Raw genomic sequence first — 15,643 nt, 5'->3', positions numbered from 1 at the left:
TCAGTGAGCATTGCAATTCAATAATGTCTGGAAAAGGTCGCCCTCGTTTTATTAAGCATATGCGGGATCACCACAATGCAAACCCGAACGTTTTACGATTCGCAGGTCTCGAGATGGTAAAAAATCCATTACAAGGTGGTGACCGCAAGAAAATTTTACTACAGCGAGAGGCACGATGGATCATGGAGACCAATGCGCAAGGGCCCATTGGCCTCAATGATAAACTAGACATGACGATATTTCTGTAAAAATAATTGAGTAGGCTCCTCTGTATTATGTGACTTACAATGCCGATTTGTATTCATGTTTGTTAATCATGTTTGTTGCACAGAACCGATTTGGTTTTTTAATGTTACACCTGTTCACATCAAGCTGTCTAGTTCCCTATAAAGGATATGACGATTTTAATTGTGCACCTGGACCCGTGGAAGCGCACAAGCGTGAAACGGCCGTAGTCCTCTTCTCACTCCCCGCACCGCCGACCTCTCCCAGCCGCCTCTCCTTGCTATGTCCGTTGTTTTGCTACGATGAATAAAGGACTTTGATTCGCAATCCGCTTGGGTGAGTGCCGCACTTTCCTTCTTTTTCTTGGATATTTATTTAATTCATACACTCTTTCCTTAGACCTTGTAAAATGCTTGTCCTATTTGGGACAAAATATTGAGCAACTTTGGTACTTGCTGCATTCCCCTTATGCTCGTTCCTGGTTTGTGAGCTCCTTGCTCGGATTCCTTCTTGTTGTTTTTAATTTGTATTGTATTGTTTATTAATTTTTCCCTATTCTCATTTTAGTATTTTTATTCTTCTCCTCACTTCACTCTGACGTTCTGGACATCATATGAGCGGACTATACCTTCAAAGTCTCATATATACCGTATCTTCTTCAAGCAATTTTCTAATCAGCATCTCATATATGGACTTTTTGTATCTTGCCGTATAATGTATGGATTATGCACTATGCATTTGTGGAATTACATGCCGGGATCTGAGTGGCCACTAGATAGTTTTATTCTCTAACAATTAATATGTAGCCGCTATGTGAAGGTTTCGGATTTTGTATCTTCCGATTTGATTTATGTGCTTATGTGTTATACTCTTACCCATTCTGTTGGTACGCTTCCATATGTTTATGTGCCTTGCAAGTTCCAAATGAACCACCCCCGGCACAGCTGTGGTGCGCATGCGCTGCGTGTGGTTCTCTTTTTTCTCCCCGTTGGAGCGGCGTCATCTCAGTCTCGCGCATGCGCTGTGGATTGGCTACCCATATCGGCTGTGCGACGCTTGACGCCATCTGACGCGGAGCTGGGTGCCCCATGCGTGCATTCGCCGGTTACACGGCTGTCACTGGCTGGGACTTACCATGTGACACGTCACATGGTTTATAATCCGCCCTATTTGAAGGTCCTTGTTCGGCTCAGAGTCACTCCCCCTTGATAAAAGCTGATAGTCGCGGTAGGCGAAACGCGTGTCGGGGATTCCTGCTGGCTGGATCCGGTCCGGTGCACACTGCCCTTTTACAAGTTTATTGGTAAGCACCGCATTAATTAGGACTTTAGGCTGTGAGATACTTCTTACTCACAAGCTGACCTTTATTGTGTATCTATGGCCGCTTTCCTTTTTCTGACACAATGTATGAGAGGTTTTTAGTGGCAGTCTACACCGGTGGACACTCATTTTCCCTTCTAACCATCCTGTTTTTATTATGTATTGACTTACCATGCACTTTATGCTTGTTAAATTAATAAAATTTGTTAAATTTTGCACTACCTTTACGCTACGTTGGTACTCCTTTCTTTCTATTTGTATGGAGTTGGTTTGCCGCTTTGGTTGTGGGTTTTACGGTACTATTTGGTGCTTTAATTTCCCTGTGGTTTTATGATGTTGCCTGGCAGCGTTATCATCTAAACTCTTTTGTAGAAATTCTAATATTTCAGCAACTGGGACCCCATCTTGTAATCTTACCCCGGAGGTGGCTAAAAATTTTTTCCTGGTTTTGCCATAGATTTTTGTGGTCACGACTTTCTTAGTGTAGAAACTAACTTGTCCGAAAACCCTCTTTCCTTCAATAGTGACATCTCAAATTCCACACTGTCAGGTGGAGATTCTCTGACTGAGGGTGGAACACCAGTCCCTGTGACAGGAGGTCTGGAAGATCCGGAAGAACCCAGGGATCGGTGACCGATAACATCCTCAGCCAGGAGAACCAGGTTCTCTTGGGCCAGAAGGGGGCTATTAATATGAGCCTGGACCTGTCCTCCCTGACTTTTCGCCGAACTGCTGGGATGAGGATAGTTGGAGGGAAAGCATGCGCAAGACTCTGTGTCCAAGGAATCGTGAATGCATCTATGTCCTGAGGGCTCCCCCTGGGGTCTAGGGAGCAAAAAGTTTTCACTTTTCTTTTGTGCATATTGGCAAAGAGGTCTATTACAGGGATTCCCCACAGATCTGTAATTTTGTCGAAGATGTACTGATTTAGAGACCATTCTCCTTGTTTTAATTGTGTACGGCTCAGGAAGTCCGCTTTCTGGTTCTCTACTCCTTTTATATGTAGGTCAGAAAGGGATAGGAAGTTGTTCTGTACTAGGCTGAAAATTTCAGAGGTGAGTTTCATTAGTGCTTGAGACCTGGTCCCCCCTGGTGGTTTAGGTAGGCTACCACTACTCTGTTGTCCGAAAATACTCGGACATGATGCCCTTGTAAATTGTTAAGGAAAAACAGTAATGCATGACTCACTGCCCACAGTTCTTTTTGGTTTGAGGAAGCCCCGAGTTCCTGACCTGCCATACCCCCTGAGTGACCCTGTTGTCCAGGTGAGCTCTCCACCCTGTGGGACTTGCATCTGTGGTAACTATCCGAGATACCTCTATCACCCAGGGAATCCCTTGGTTTTTGGGATCCATTCACCAAGCTAGGGAATGAATAGTAGCTAAACTTAGAGTCATGTGACTTTCTAAACGTCCCCTTAGTATAATCTGGTTTCTCAGAATGTCCCACTGGAGATGTCTCGTGTGGTGTTGTGCCCACTGAACTGCTGGAAGGCAAGCAGAGAGGGACCCCAGTAATGACATCGTCTTTCTCAGAGTCATGGAAGGGTTTGAGCGAGCTTCTGACACTAGATTTATTATCTTTTGTCTTTTCTGGACTGGGAGGAGACAATTTTGAGAAATAGAGTCCAAGTTGAGACCCAAAAATTCCTGAACCCTGGTTGGTTCTAGTTTTGATTTTTGAAGGTTTACAAGCCAGCCTAAATTTTTTAGAGTATCTATCACTGTCGCATTGTTGACAGCAGAGCTGGGCCGAGTTGCTCACAATCAGAAACTCTTCCAAATATCAGACAATCAAAATCTCCCTCTCACCCTGGAGGAGTTGTCACTTGGGGGGGGGGGTTACCTATCCCGTGAGGAATTACCAAAAAGGAACCCCTTGTCTCTTCTTTTCCCTTCATCCCATCTGCTCTGCTCACTCGGTGGTCTTTTCCTAAAAAAATTCCTATTCCAAAAGGGCCGTTTAGTGAATGGTGGGGCCAGGTTAGGGAACCCTTTTTTTTGTCGCCTGCTTTCTGCAAAATATCATCCAGAGTCTCTCCAAAAAAAAACTTGCCCTCGCATGGGATTGAATAAAGCTTTTGTTTAGCTTGTAGGTCACCTGGCCAACTCTTTAGCCATAATGTCCTCCGGGCCGCATTCGAAAGGGCTGCAGATTTAGATGCTAGTTAAATTGAGTCGGCCGATGAATCTGCCCAAAATGCCGCCGCTCCTCTTATCATAGGGATAGACTCTAATACTTTATTTCTAGGCACCCATCCCTCAGCTGTTTTTCTAAGCTGTCAACCCAAATCATTAGGGATTGTGACGTGCAAGCAGCTGCTATGGCTGGTCTTAAACATCCCCCTGCCGATTCCCAGGCCCCTTTAATGAAGGTATCTGCTCTTTTATAAAGAGGATATTTCAGAGCTCCCATCTCCTCAAAGGGTAGTGCAAATTTTTTTTGAGGCTTTAGCTACCGCAACATCGATTTTGGGGCTTTATCCCATGAAGTAGAAGCCTCCTCTTCAAAGGGATATTTTCTTTTTATAGAGGGGGCCGATGAGTTCTCTCTCTGTTTTTTTCCCACTCCTGTTTAATTAAAGCTTTGATGTTTTCATTAAGGGGAAAAACTTTACGCTTTTTTTGGCTTAGTCCTCCAAACATTATATCTTGGACCGTTTTTTCAGGACGAGGGACCAAAACCCCCATAGTCGACCTTATTGCCTTTACAAGTGCGTCAACTTCATCTAGGGGGAAGCAATGATGACCTCCACTCTCATTATCCGAGGAGGAGAAGGAGGAGTCCAGTGTATCCGAGTCTCTACTCTGAGCTGGAAAAATCAGAGTGAGGGTAAGCAATAAGTTCCTTTCTTTTAATTTTCCTTTCGCCTTTAAGGGAATTAAACGCAGTTTCCACCTCTGACTTAATTACGGATCGTAATTCAGAGGCAAAATTTGGACTTGTCCTATACAGTAGTCACACAACTTCTTATCCCAGGATTGCGGTAAAGCTTTTTCGCACAAGGGGCATGTTCTGTGTTTTGTTTTCCCCGTTCTTTTCCTTGCCTAAGATAAATGGAGAAGAGGGAACCCCAATTACAACAGTGAACTTTCACGAAGATTACTCACCAATCCGACGCAGCCACAGGTACCGGTTCTGGAGGAGGGGTAGGATCCTGTAGTGTGAGATCCGTATGTGGTAGCTGGTTCACCATGCTGGAGTTCTTGCTGCGCTGCGTGGAATGGCTACTGGACCGAGAACTCCGGGTGTAAGCAGAAGTTCGCTTTTTCTGTACATCCGGTTTCGGTCGCTGCTAGCGGCGCTGCTGCTGCTGCTGCGGCAGCAGCGGCTGGAGCTGCTGGTTGCTGTTTACCATCATATTACCTAGGGACGGCATGCAGCAAGGAGCTCCCTTACCCACCGTATTTTAAACTTGGCGCCCATTACCAGCCCCTCCCCCTGTGGCTGCGTCGATGAGGAAGCGCTGTTTTTTTTTTTTTTTGTTCTGCGCATACTGTCAGGGACCTGGAAATGCAGTCTGTGGTTCCGGGGCAGCGGCCATCTTGGTGCACCTCATGCACTCACTGCGCCCGCCCTGAAACCATAAAGTCCTTTATCATTTCCTGTGCGGCGTCCATCTTGGAAGCCCAGGACACACCTCGTGCACGCCAGGTCCTGGAAGCCCCTATCTCTTATCCAGAGTGGCGGCTGCGCTTCACCCCGCCCATGCTCCAGACCCATCGGAAACTGCACCAGCTGTGGCAGGGGCATCCTTGCTGCCAGAACTCAGACTGGCCGGATCCAGATCCTCGGTTGATCTTCAGACGTGTTCAGGTACCGATACCTAGTAAGCTCCCAGTCAGGGACAGGAAACCAAACTGATGCAGGGGAGAGGTACTGCCCTTTTTATCCTGTAGGTTTCATGTCCCTGAAAGGCGGATCCCCGCTCTCTGTGGTGCTGTCATGGGGGACTGAGAAAAATCATTTTTCTTTCCTCAAAAATTATTTTTTGTCCCCGAAATTTTTTATTTTCACAAGGGTAACAGGAGAAATTGGACCCCAAGAGTTGTTCAGTTTGTCCTGAGTAGGCTGATACCCCATATGTGGGGGTAAACCACAGTTTAGGCGCATGGCAGAGCTCGGAAGGGAAGTAGTGATGTTTTGGAATGCAGACTTTGATGGAATGGTCTGCGGGCGTCATGTTACGTTTGCAGAGCCCCTGATGTGCCTAAACAGTAGAAGCCCCCCACAATTGATGACATTTTAGAAACTAGAGCCCCTAAGGAACTTATCTAGATGTGTGGTGAGCACTTTGAACCCCCAACTGCTTCGCAGAAGTTTATAAAGTAGAGCCGTGAAAATAAAAAATCATTTTCTTTCCTCAAAAATGATTTTTTTTTAGCCCGCAATTTTTTTATTTTCACAAGAGTAACAGGAGAAACTGAACCCCAAAATTGTTGTCCAGTTTGTCCTGAGTACACCGATACCCCATATGTGGGGGTAAACCACTGTTTGGGCACACGTCGGGGCTCGGAAGGGAAGTAGTGACGTTTGATGGAATGGTCTGCAGGCGTCACATTTCGCTTGCAGAGCCCCTGATGTACCTAAACAGTAGAAACCCACCACAAGTGACCCCATTTTGGAAACTAGACCTCCCAATGAACTTATCTAGATGTGTGGTGAGCACTTTGAGTGGTTCAGAGATTTTTATATTGCAGAGCCGTGAAAATAAAAAAATAAAAAAATATTTCCCTCAAAAATAATATTTTAGCCCCCATTTTTTTATTTTTCCAAGGGTAAAAGGAGAAATTAGACCCCCAAAGTTGTACAATTTTTCATGAGTACACTTATGCCCCATATGTTTGGGTAAACCACTGTGTGGGCACACGTCTGTGCTCGGAAGGGAGGGAGCACCATTTGACTTTTTGAATACAAGATGGGCTGGAATCAATGGTGGCGCCATGTCGCGATTGGAGACACCCTGATGTGCTTAAGCAGTGGAAACTCCTCAATTCTAACTCCAACACTAACTCCAACACACCCCTAACCCTAATCCCAACTCTAACCATAACCGTATTCACAACCCTAACCCCAACACACCCCTAACCACAACCCTAACCCACTCCTAACCACAACCCTAACCCCAACACACAACCAACCCTAATCCCAACCCTAATCATAACCCTAACCACAAGCCTAACCCTAACACCAACACACCCCTAACCCTAATCTTAACCCTAATTCCAACCCTAACCCTAATTCAAACCCTAACTCTTGTTCCAACCCTAACCCTAAGGCTATTTGAGTGTTTTTTGCGCGGATTTCACCTGTAGATTCCTATTGAGGAACAGGTGTAAAATGCTGCAGAATCCGCACAATGAATTGACATGCTGCGAAAAATACAACACAGCATTTCTGCACAGTATTTTCTGCACTATGGGCACAGTGGATTTGGTTTTCCATAGGTTTACATGGTACTGTAAACGTGATGGAAAACTGCCATGAATCCACAGCGGCCAATCCGCAACATGTGCAAATAGCCTAATTCTAACCCTAACTCTTACCCTTACCCTAATTGCAACCCTAACCCTAATTGCAACCCTAACCCTAATTCTAACCCTAACCCTAATTGCAACCCTAACCCTAATTCTAACTCTAACCCTAGTGGAAAAATAAAAATAAATATATTTTCTTTATTTCATTATTTTCCCTACCTATGGGGGTGTTAAGCGGGGGCTTTATTTACTATTTTTTTTTATTTTGATCACTGTCATAGAACCTATCACTATGATCAAAATGTGCCTGGAATGAATCTGCCGGCCGATTCGGCGGGCGCACTGCGCATGCACCCGTCACTTTGGAAGATGGCGGCGTCCATCACTGAAGATGGACGGACACGGGGAGGAACAGCAAGACTCGGTAAGTATGGGGGGTGGGATCGAACAGCAGGGGGCAGAGGGGAGGCCGGGAGCAGGCGGAGGGGAGAGGAGGGCAGCAGAGGACAGAACAGAGGGGAGGAAAGACTGACTGTCAGTGGCAGGGGCAGATCGTGGTCTCCAGCCATGATACTGCAGCATCGGCCATGGCTGGATTGTAATATTTCACCAAGTTTCATAGGTGAAATATTACAAATTGCTCTGATTGGCGGTTGAAAGTGAAACAGCCAATCAGAGCGATCGTAGCCACGTGGAGGCAAAGCCACCCCCCCCCCCCCCCAGGCTGAAGTACCACTCCCCCTGTCCCTGCAGGTCAGGTGAAATTTTAGTTAACCCTTTCACCCCATCTGCAGGAATGCGATCCTGCCATGACGCCACATAGACGTCACAGGTTGGATTGGCACCGACTTTCATGATGCCTGCGTAGCTTCACAGGTCTGGAAGGGGTTAATTGAGAAGAGTAGTTTCTAAAATGAGGTCACTTATGGGGGGCTGCTGTTCCAACATCTCAGGTACTGTGAGTTACATGTGCTGTCAACATGCTCACTGCCCTCCTAGATGAAATTATTGGGGGAGGGTGTAGTTTATAAAAGAGGGTCACTTATTGAGGGATTCTGTAAGGGAAGAAATGTTGCCAATGGTCACACAGTATAAAGGGCTAATGTGTCAGTCTCTCCATACTTAAGATATATAAATAGCATTTCTTCCCTTACAGGGATGTGGACTTGTTCTGTATCTCTATAAAGTTGAAACCAGAAGCTTACATACACTATATAGAAAGACACATATGCATGTTTTTCTCAATATCTGCCAGGAAATCAGAATAAACCTTTCCCATTTTAGGTCAATTAGGATTACCATAATTATTAATATTTGCCAAATGCCAGAATAATGAGAGAAAGAGAATGTTTTAAGGCATTTTTATTACTTACTGCAAAATCAGAATTGTTTAAATGCATAGTAATCTTATTGTATGTAAACGTTTGGACTGCCCATATGATGATGTCACGTATAATGAAGCTCCTGGTAATTTTTTTGGCAACATCTGAGTTAATTAGAGACACACTTGTGGATGTATGCACACTGCTTTTTGTAGCATCATGGGAAAGTCTCAAGAAATGAGCCAAGATATCAGGAAGATAATTGTGTACTTGCATAAGTCTAGCTCATCCTTGGGTACAATTTCAAGCTACGTGAAGGTGCCTCGTTCATCTGTACAAACAATTATACGCAAGTACAAACATGATGGGAATGTGCCACATGTCAGACCATTCCCAAAAAAGATGGGAATGGTCCGATATGTGCATATCAATCCAAGGACACAAGCAAAAGACTGTGTGAAGATCATGGTGTCTTGTGGTAAGATATTGTCAATATCCACAGTGAAATACTGTATAAACATGGGCTGAAAGGCCACTCTGCCAGGAAGAAGCCATTATTCCAAAAGAAACATAAAAAGCCAGATTAATTTTTGCAAATGCAAACAGGAAAACAAATCTTAATTTTTGGAGACATGTTCTGTGGTCTGATTAAACTAAAATTGAACTTTTTTGGGACCAATGACCATCATTACATTTGGAGGAAAAAGGGAGAATCTTGGAAACCTAAGAACACCATCCCAACTGTGAAACACAGTGGTGGCAGCATCATATTGTGGGGTTGTTTTGCTGCAGGAGGGACTGCTGCACTTCACAAAATAGATGGCACCATGAGAAAAGACCTCTGATTGTCATGGCGACTCATCAGTGACGAGGTCACCTATGGGCGAGATTAGCAACGTGCTTCTTGTAAGTCCGAGTTAAAAGCCACTGTCAGAAATTGACAGTGGCACTTAACTAGTTACCAGCCGCAAGGGGATCACGATTCCACCTGCGGCTGTTGAGGGCACATGTCAGCTGTATAGATCAGCTGTCACGTGCTTGGAAAGATGCGAGCTCAATGCCGGAGCCCTCGCCAAACAGGGTGAGTCCGACATGGTCATACTATTATGCCACATGGCGGAAAGGGGTTAAAACATTCTCTATCATTCTGGCATTTGGCAAATATTAATAATTATGGTAATCCTAATTGACCTAAAACGGGAAAGGTTTATTCTGATTTCATGTCAGATATTGAGAAAAACAAGCATATGTGTCTTTTTATATAGTATATGTAAGCTTCTGGTTTCAACTATGTTTTTATATATGTAATGTGCGTCACTGTGCTCTATTTGTCAGTTATACTATTTTAAATGATTTAGCAAAAGTTAAGTTTTAGTTCTGCATTTCTTCTATTTTTCTAATTTGACATGTCACCCTCAAACCATTCCAGCAAAATCTTAACTCCTATATGGCACTCTTCAAAGCTTAGCATTGTGCCTCAAAATCTTTTGGTCTATTGGGGTACTCAGGACAATCTGTGTAACAAATTGTACAATTAATTTCCTTTTATTATCCCTTTAGAAAATTAAACATTTGGGGAAAAAGCAACATTTCAGTGGGGGAAAAAAACAAAACAAAATGTTCCATTTTCTCAGTTCAAAGTTATAAAATTCTGTGAATTGCCGAAGGTTTAAAAATGCTCACTATACCCTTATTTGTATTCCTCAAGATGTGCAGTTTCCAAAATGGAATCACTTGTGGGATTTCTGCTGTTCTGTCAGACTCTTCAAATGTGACATGCAATATTTCTACCCAGAATTGCACTCCAAAAATCAAATGCTGCTCCTTCCTTTTCATCCCCTGCCATGCACCGAAGCAGTAGTTTTACACCACATACAGGGTATCGTTGTACTCAGGAGAAATTGCACAACAGCGTGTATGGTTCATTTTCTCCTATTACCCTTTTGAAAATGAAAATCTGGGGCTAAAGCAATATTTGTGGGGAAAAATTAAAATATAATTTTTTTCCTTCCACATTGCTTTAAAGGAAACCTGTCAGCTGATACTTGCGACCCAAACCATACGCAGCGTGCATCATCCACTGGCTGTAGTATCCTAACCATGTGTGTTTGCCTTACATACCTTTAATAGCAATAGGGGATTCTAAATAAGAGTGACATATGAAGTATGTGAGCGATGCTTCAGCAAAATGAACCGAAGTCTCGAGAACATATAGCAATCATGGAAGTAGTCAAAATAAGAATTTGAAGTATACTGTGTAAGTGGACAAATGTCACATTGCATAAATAATAATTATTATGAAAATGGAAATGAATTGGATACCAAGGTTAAAGCGATTCTGTCATGAGGATTTTGCTCAGTAAACTACCAACACTGTTAGGTTGGCGCTGTTATACTGATTAAAATGATACCTGATTTGATAAAATCCATCTTGTGGTTGTTGTTTAATCTATATTTGTTGTTTCCAGTTAATGAGATTCTTGTGCTTCGGGCGGCCTGTGTGGGGGGGCTTTTTATGTGGTAATCTGCTTACATATTCATCTTTATTGGCTTATGACAGGTTACTGATCCTCAGTGATCTGCCCCCTATTTTACATACTGCATATACTATTGTGGGGTTACAAAAAAAACAAAAAATTCAACTTCATCAAAATGCAGTCGGCGGCCTAGCCTATATGCATTTATGCTTTATTCCTATAGTATGCCTGCCTGCCAGTAGAATCTATCACGTTCCGATAAACACTACTGTGCAGGCACCGCTGGCACCATTTTGATGGAGCCAAATTTTTTTTCTTCAGCAAAATAGTGCCGGCGCCTTCACTGTAGCATCGATCAGAACGCTACTGCACAGCTGCCGCTGGTGCCAATTTAATGAAGATCATTTTTTTTTCTTTTTCTTTTTTACCCCACGATACTATAGGAATAAAGCATGAATGCATATATGCATATTAGGCATGTATCATGCTATAGCGCAGGTGCTGCCGCCGGCACCATTTTGATGAAGTTGAATTTTATTGTAAACCCACAATAGTAACATAGTTAGTAAGGCCGAAAAAAGACATTTGTCCATCCAGTTCAGCCTATATTCCATCATAATAAATCCCCAGATCTACGTCCTTCTACAGAACCTAATAATTGTATGATACAATATTGTTCTGCTCCAGGAAGACATCCAGGCCTCTCTTGAACCCCTCGACTGAGTTCGCCATCACCACCTCCTCAGGCAAGCAATTCCAGATTCTCACTGCCCTAACAGTAAAGAATCCTCTTCTATGTTGGTGGAAAAACCTTCTCTCCTCCAGACGCAAAGAATGCCCCCTTGTGCCCGTCACCTTCCTTGGTATAAACAGATCCTCAGCGAGATATTTGTATTGTCCCCTTATATACTTATACATGGTTATTAGATCGCTCCTCAGTCGTCTTTTTTCTAGACTAAATAATCCTAATTTCGCTAATCTATCTGGGTATTGTAGTTCTCCCATCCCCTTTATTAATTTTGTTGCCCTCCTTTGTACTCTCTCTAGTTCCATTATAAACTTCCTGAGCACCGGTGCCCAAAACTGGACACAGTACTCCATGTGCGGTCTAACTAGGGATTTGTACAGAGGCAGTATAATGCTCTCATCATGTGTATCCAGACCTCTCTTAATGCACCCCATGATCCTGTTTGCCTTGGCAGCTGCTGCCTGGCACTGGCTGCTCCAGGTAAGTTTATCATTAACTAGGATCCCCAAGTCCTTCTCCCTGTCAGATTTACCCAGTGGTTTCCCGTTCAGTGTGTAATGGTGATATTGATTCCTTCTTCCCATGTGTATAACCTTACATTTATCATTGTTAAACCTCATCTGCCACCTTTCAGCCCAAGTTTCCAACTTATCCAGATCCATCTGTAGCAAAATACTATCTTCTCTTGTATTAACTGCTTTACATAGTTTTGTATCATCTGCAAATATCGATATTTTACTGTGTAAACCTTCTACCAGATCATTAATGAATATGTTGAAGAGAACAGGTCCCAATACTGACCCCTGCGGTACCCCACTGGCCACAGCGACCCAGTTAGAGACTATACCATTTATAACCACCCTCTGCTTTCTATCACTAAGCCAGTTACTAACCCATTTACACACATTTTCCCCCAGACCCAGCATTCTCATTTTGTGTACCAACCTCTTGTGCGGCACGGTATCAAACGCTTTGGAAAAATCGAGATATACCACGTCCAATGACTCACCGTGGTCCAGCCTATAGCTTACCTCTTCATAAAAACTGATTAGATTGGTTTGACAGGAGCGATTTCTCATAAACCCATGCTGATATGGAGTTAAACAGTTATTCTCATTGAGATAATCCAGAATAACATCCTTCAGAAACCCTTCAAATATTTTACCAACAATAGAGGTTAGACTTACTGGCCTATAATTTCCAGGTTCACTTTTAGAGCCCTTTTTGAATATTGGCACCACATTTGCTATGCGCCAGTCCTACGGAACAGACCCTGTCGCTATAGAGTCCCTAAAAATAAGAAATAATGGTTTATCTATTACATTACTTAGTTCTCTTAGTACTCGTGGGTGTATGCCATCCGGACCCGGAGATTTATCTATTTTAATTTTATTTAGCCGGTATCGCACCTCTTCTTGGGTTAGATTGGTGACCCTTAATAGTATATAATAGTATATGCAGTATGTAAAATAGGGGTCAAGTCACTGAAGGATCAGTTACCTGTCATACGCCCATACAGATGAATATGTAAGCAAAACACAACATGAAGCCGTGTCGTCCACAGGCCACCCAAAGCACGAGAATCTCATTATCTGAAAGCTACAAATAAAGATTAAACAACAAGATGTATTTGATCAACCAAAGTATCATTTTAATCATTATAACAGCGCCAACCTGCCAGTGTCTGCAGTTAACTGAGCAAAATCCCACTGACAGGTTCACTTTAAAGCTTATCTCAAGAATGATTGAGAGAGAGGCTTTTTCATAACTTCAGTAACATACTTTGAAAAATAGATATTGGCGTGTATACTGAGGTATTTCACTAACAGAGGTGCCAATTGAGGGGATTGGTGAAATGCCTCATAAACTATATGGAATAAAGATCAATTGCACACTCCTTTTGAATGCAAACACGATTTATTTTATTAAAGTTCAACACACAAGAGCAACCTTTGAGTGTCAACGCGTTTCGTCCAAACGGGCCTTTTTCACGACAGTTGCATTCAGTAGGTATTCTTCCAGACAGGGATTTTTTTCTTCCCTGGCGAAGCAATTTGTTAAGTCTGGAGGGTATTGTTCAAGAGATATCCATGAATTGGTTGATGAATATGAAATGCCTGTATTTCACATGTCCCGGGCTGGGCGGTTGCCTCACCACCCAGCCTGGGAAATGTGAAATACAGGCTTTTCATATTCAATCAACCTACTCATGGATATCTCTTGAACAATACTCTCCAGACTTAACAAATTGCACTTCCAGGGAAGAGAATACATACTGAATGCAACGGTTGTGAAAAAGGCCTGTTTGGACAAATGCGTTGACACTGAAAAGGTTGCTCTTGTGTGTTGAACTTTAATAAAAGAAATCTTGTTTGCATTCAAAAAGAGAATGTGCAATTGATATTTATTCTATCTATTGAGCAACATACTGATATTGTTTTTATTAAGTTAGATGAAAATCCAGAACCACATATATGCAATACAATAATTGTTTGCTTACCCTAAAGTGGTTTTCACGTATTGAGCCTTTGGCCAAATACATCTTGTTGTCATCTCCACTTAAATGCTCATAGAAGGTTTCCTCCAGACGGAAGCTGTCCAAAAGGTCACAACCAACATACAGGTTGAAGTTTTCACCTGTTAGTTGAACTGTAATATTTTTCCACTGAGAGTCAGCCAGGTCAACATCCTCCAAGGAAATTACATTCTGGGAACCTTCTACCCAATATATTAGATCCAGAGTATTGGCTCGTCCATTGGAAACAAGCTCAAATAATCTGTTGGAAATACCAGGGCCCTCTATAGAAATAATTGTTCCTCGGTTGAGTTTGTCTTGCCTCATAAAAGCAGTAAGGATAAATCCTTCATTTAGGTGTATCAAGTCAATAATTTGCTTCATCTTTTCAAATTTAACAGGTGGTATGTAATCAAAGCGAAGAAAACGATAAGCTGGAGAATATGGATCCAGTCCACGAAACAGTTTCACTCCAGTGGTCTTCTTATTTATGTTACTGATGTCAAATAGATCAAAAGTGGACTCCTCTTCTTTCTCTTCATCTAAAGTAATTAAAACATATTGAGTTTGTGTTATTTTAAATATGTTGCCTTTCAAAAGTAGACTATTCCAGTTTCTGAATGCTTTATAACTGTAGCATATTTTATTTCTTGGCTCTTTACTGTATGTTCCATTGTGCTCAAACAAAATTGTAAAAATATTATATTACACTTTGCATTAACACAAGAATTCACAATCTATGGTACAATGGCAAATGATTAAAATACAAGATGGTAGATATAAAGGCAATCAACAGCTGTAGTATATATACTGCCGTATAAGCAATGTAAGGGGCAAAGTAATGTTTTTCTGATCAAACACTGATGGAGTGCCCCAGGGAAAAAAAATACAACTTAAAGGCAACAGTCCTCAATAAAAAACAAAAGTACTAAGAGACACACTATCCTCAATACACTGAAAATGGCTTGACACCTCTGCAGCCACTGATTGTCTGAGAAAGTGTTTACACTGTGTTAAGCAGCACCAGAAGTACAGCTCAGCGGACAAGGTAAGCACTGAAACAGGAGCTATCAGGATTAAGCATGTGAGTACTTTTACTTCTGAGGACATCACACTCTAATTTTTATTCCCTGGGACAATTTAACCTTTCAGTTCTAGAGGAAATACATGTGGGTCAGCACCAGTAGCGTAGCTACCGGGGGGCAGAGGGGGCCATCGCCCTGGGCCCCGCGCTCTGAGGGGGCCCACCGGGAGCTACGCTACTGTAACTGCATTGGCGTGCGCAGCGCGCCGATGCAGTTACATTCTGCGGCAGAGCAGGGAGTGGGGGGGAGCCCGGTGCCAGCAGTGGTGAGCTGTATCAGCATCTAGCCGATACAGCTCACCACAGTGATGAGGGAAGGAGCACTGCGCTCCTCCCCTCATCCCCCACACCGTCTGACAGCGGGCGTGATGACATCACTGCCCAGCGCCCGCTGTCAGATGAGCGGGAGCAGGAGCAGGAAGCTCCGCTGGAACAAGGAGTTAGAGAGGTGAGTATTAATTTACTGTGTTTTTAT

The 15,643-nt window shown here is 43.0% G+C and overlaps 1 protein-coding gene across 3 annotated transcripts in view; it reads right to left on the bottom strand.

Moving 5' to 3' along the window:
• The window catches only part of THBS2 (thrombospondin 2), an 800,800-nt gene that overhangs the window by 632,620 nt on the left and 152,537 nt on the right, over positions 1-15,643 (bottom strand). For all 3 annotated transcript variants that reach the window (XM_069769330.1, XM_069769328.1, XM_069769329.1), the window contains exon 3: positions 14,070-14,626. In XM_069769330.1, coding sequence (XP_069625431.1) covers positions 14,070-14,626 — 557 coding nt within the window. The remainder of the gene's footprint in view (positions 1-14,069; positions 14,627-15,643) is intronic.

This window comes from Ranitomeya imitator, chromosome 5 (genome assembly GCF_032444005.1).
Source record: "Ranitomeya imitator isolate aRanImi1 chromosome 5, aRanImi1.pri, whole genome shotgun sequence".
NCBI classification, from domain to species: domain Eukaryota; kingdom Metazoa; phylum Chordata; class Amphibia; order Anura; family Dendrobatidae; genus Ranitomeya; species Ranitomeya imitator.
The sequence above is the reverse complement of the archived record's forward strand: the minus strand, read 5'-3'. Positions and strand labels throughout refer to the sequence as shown.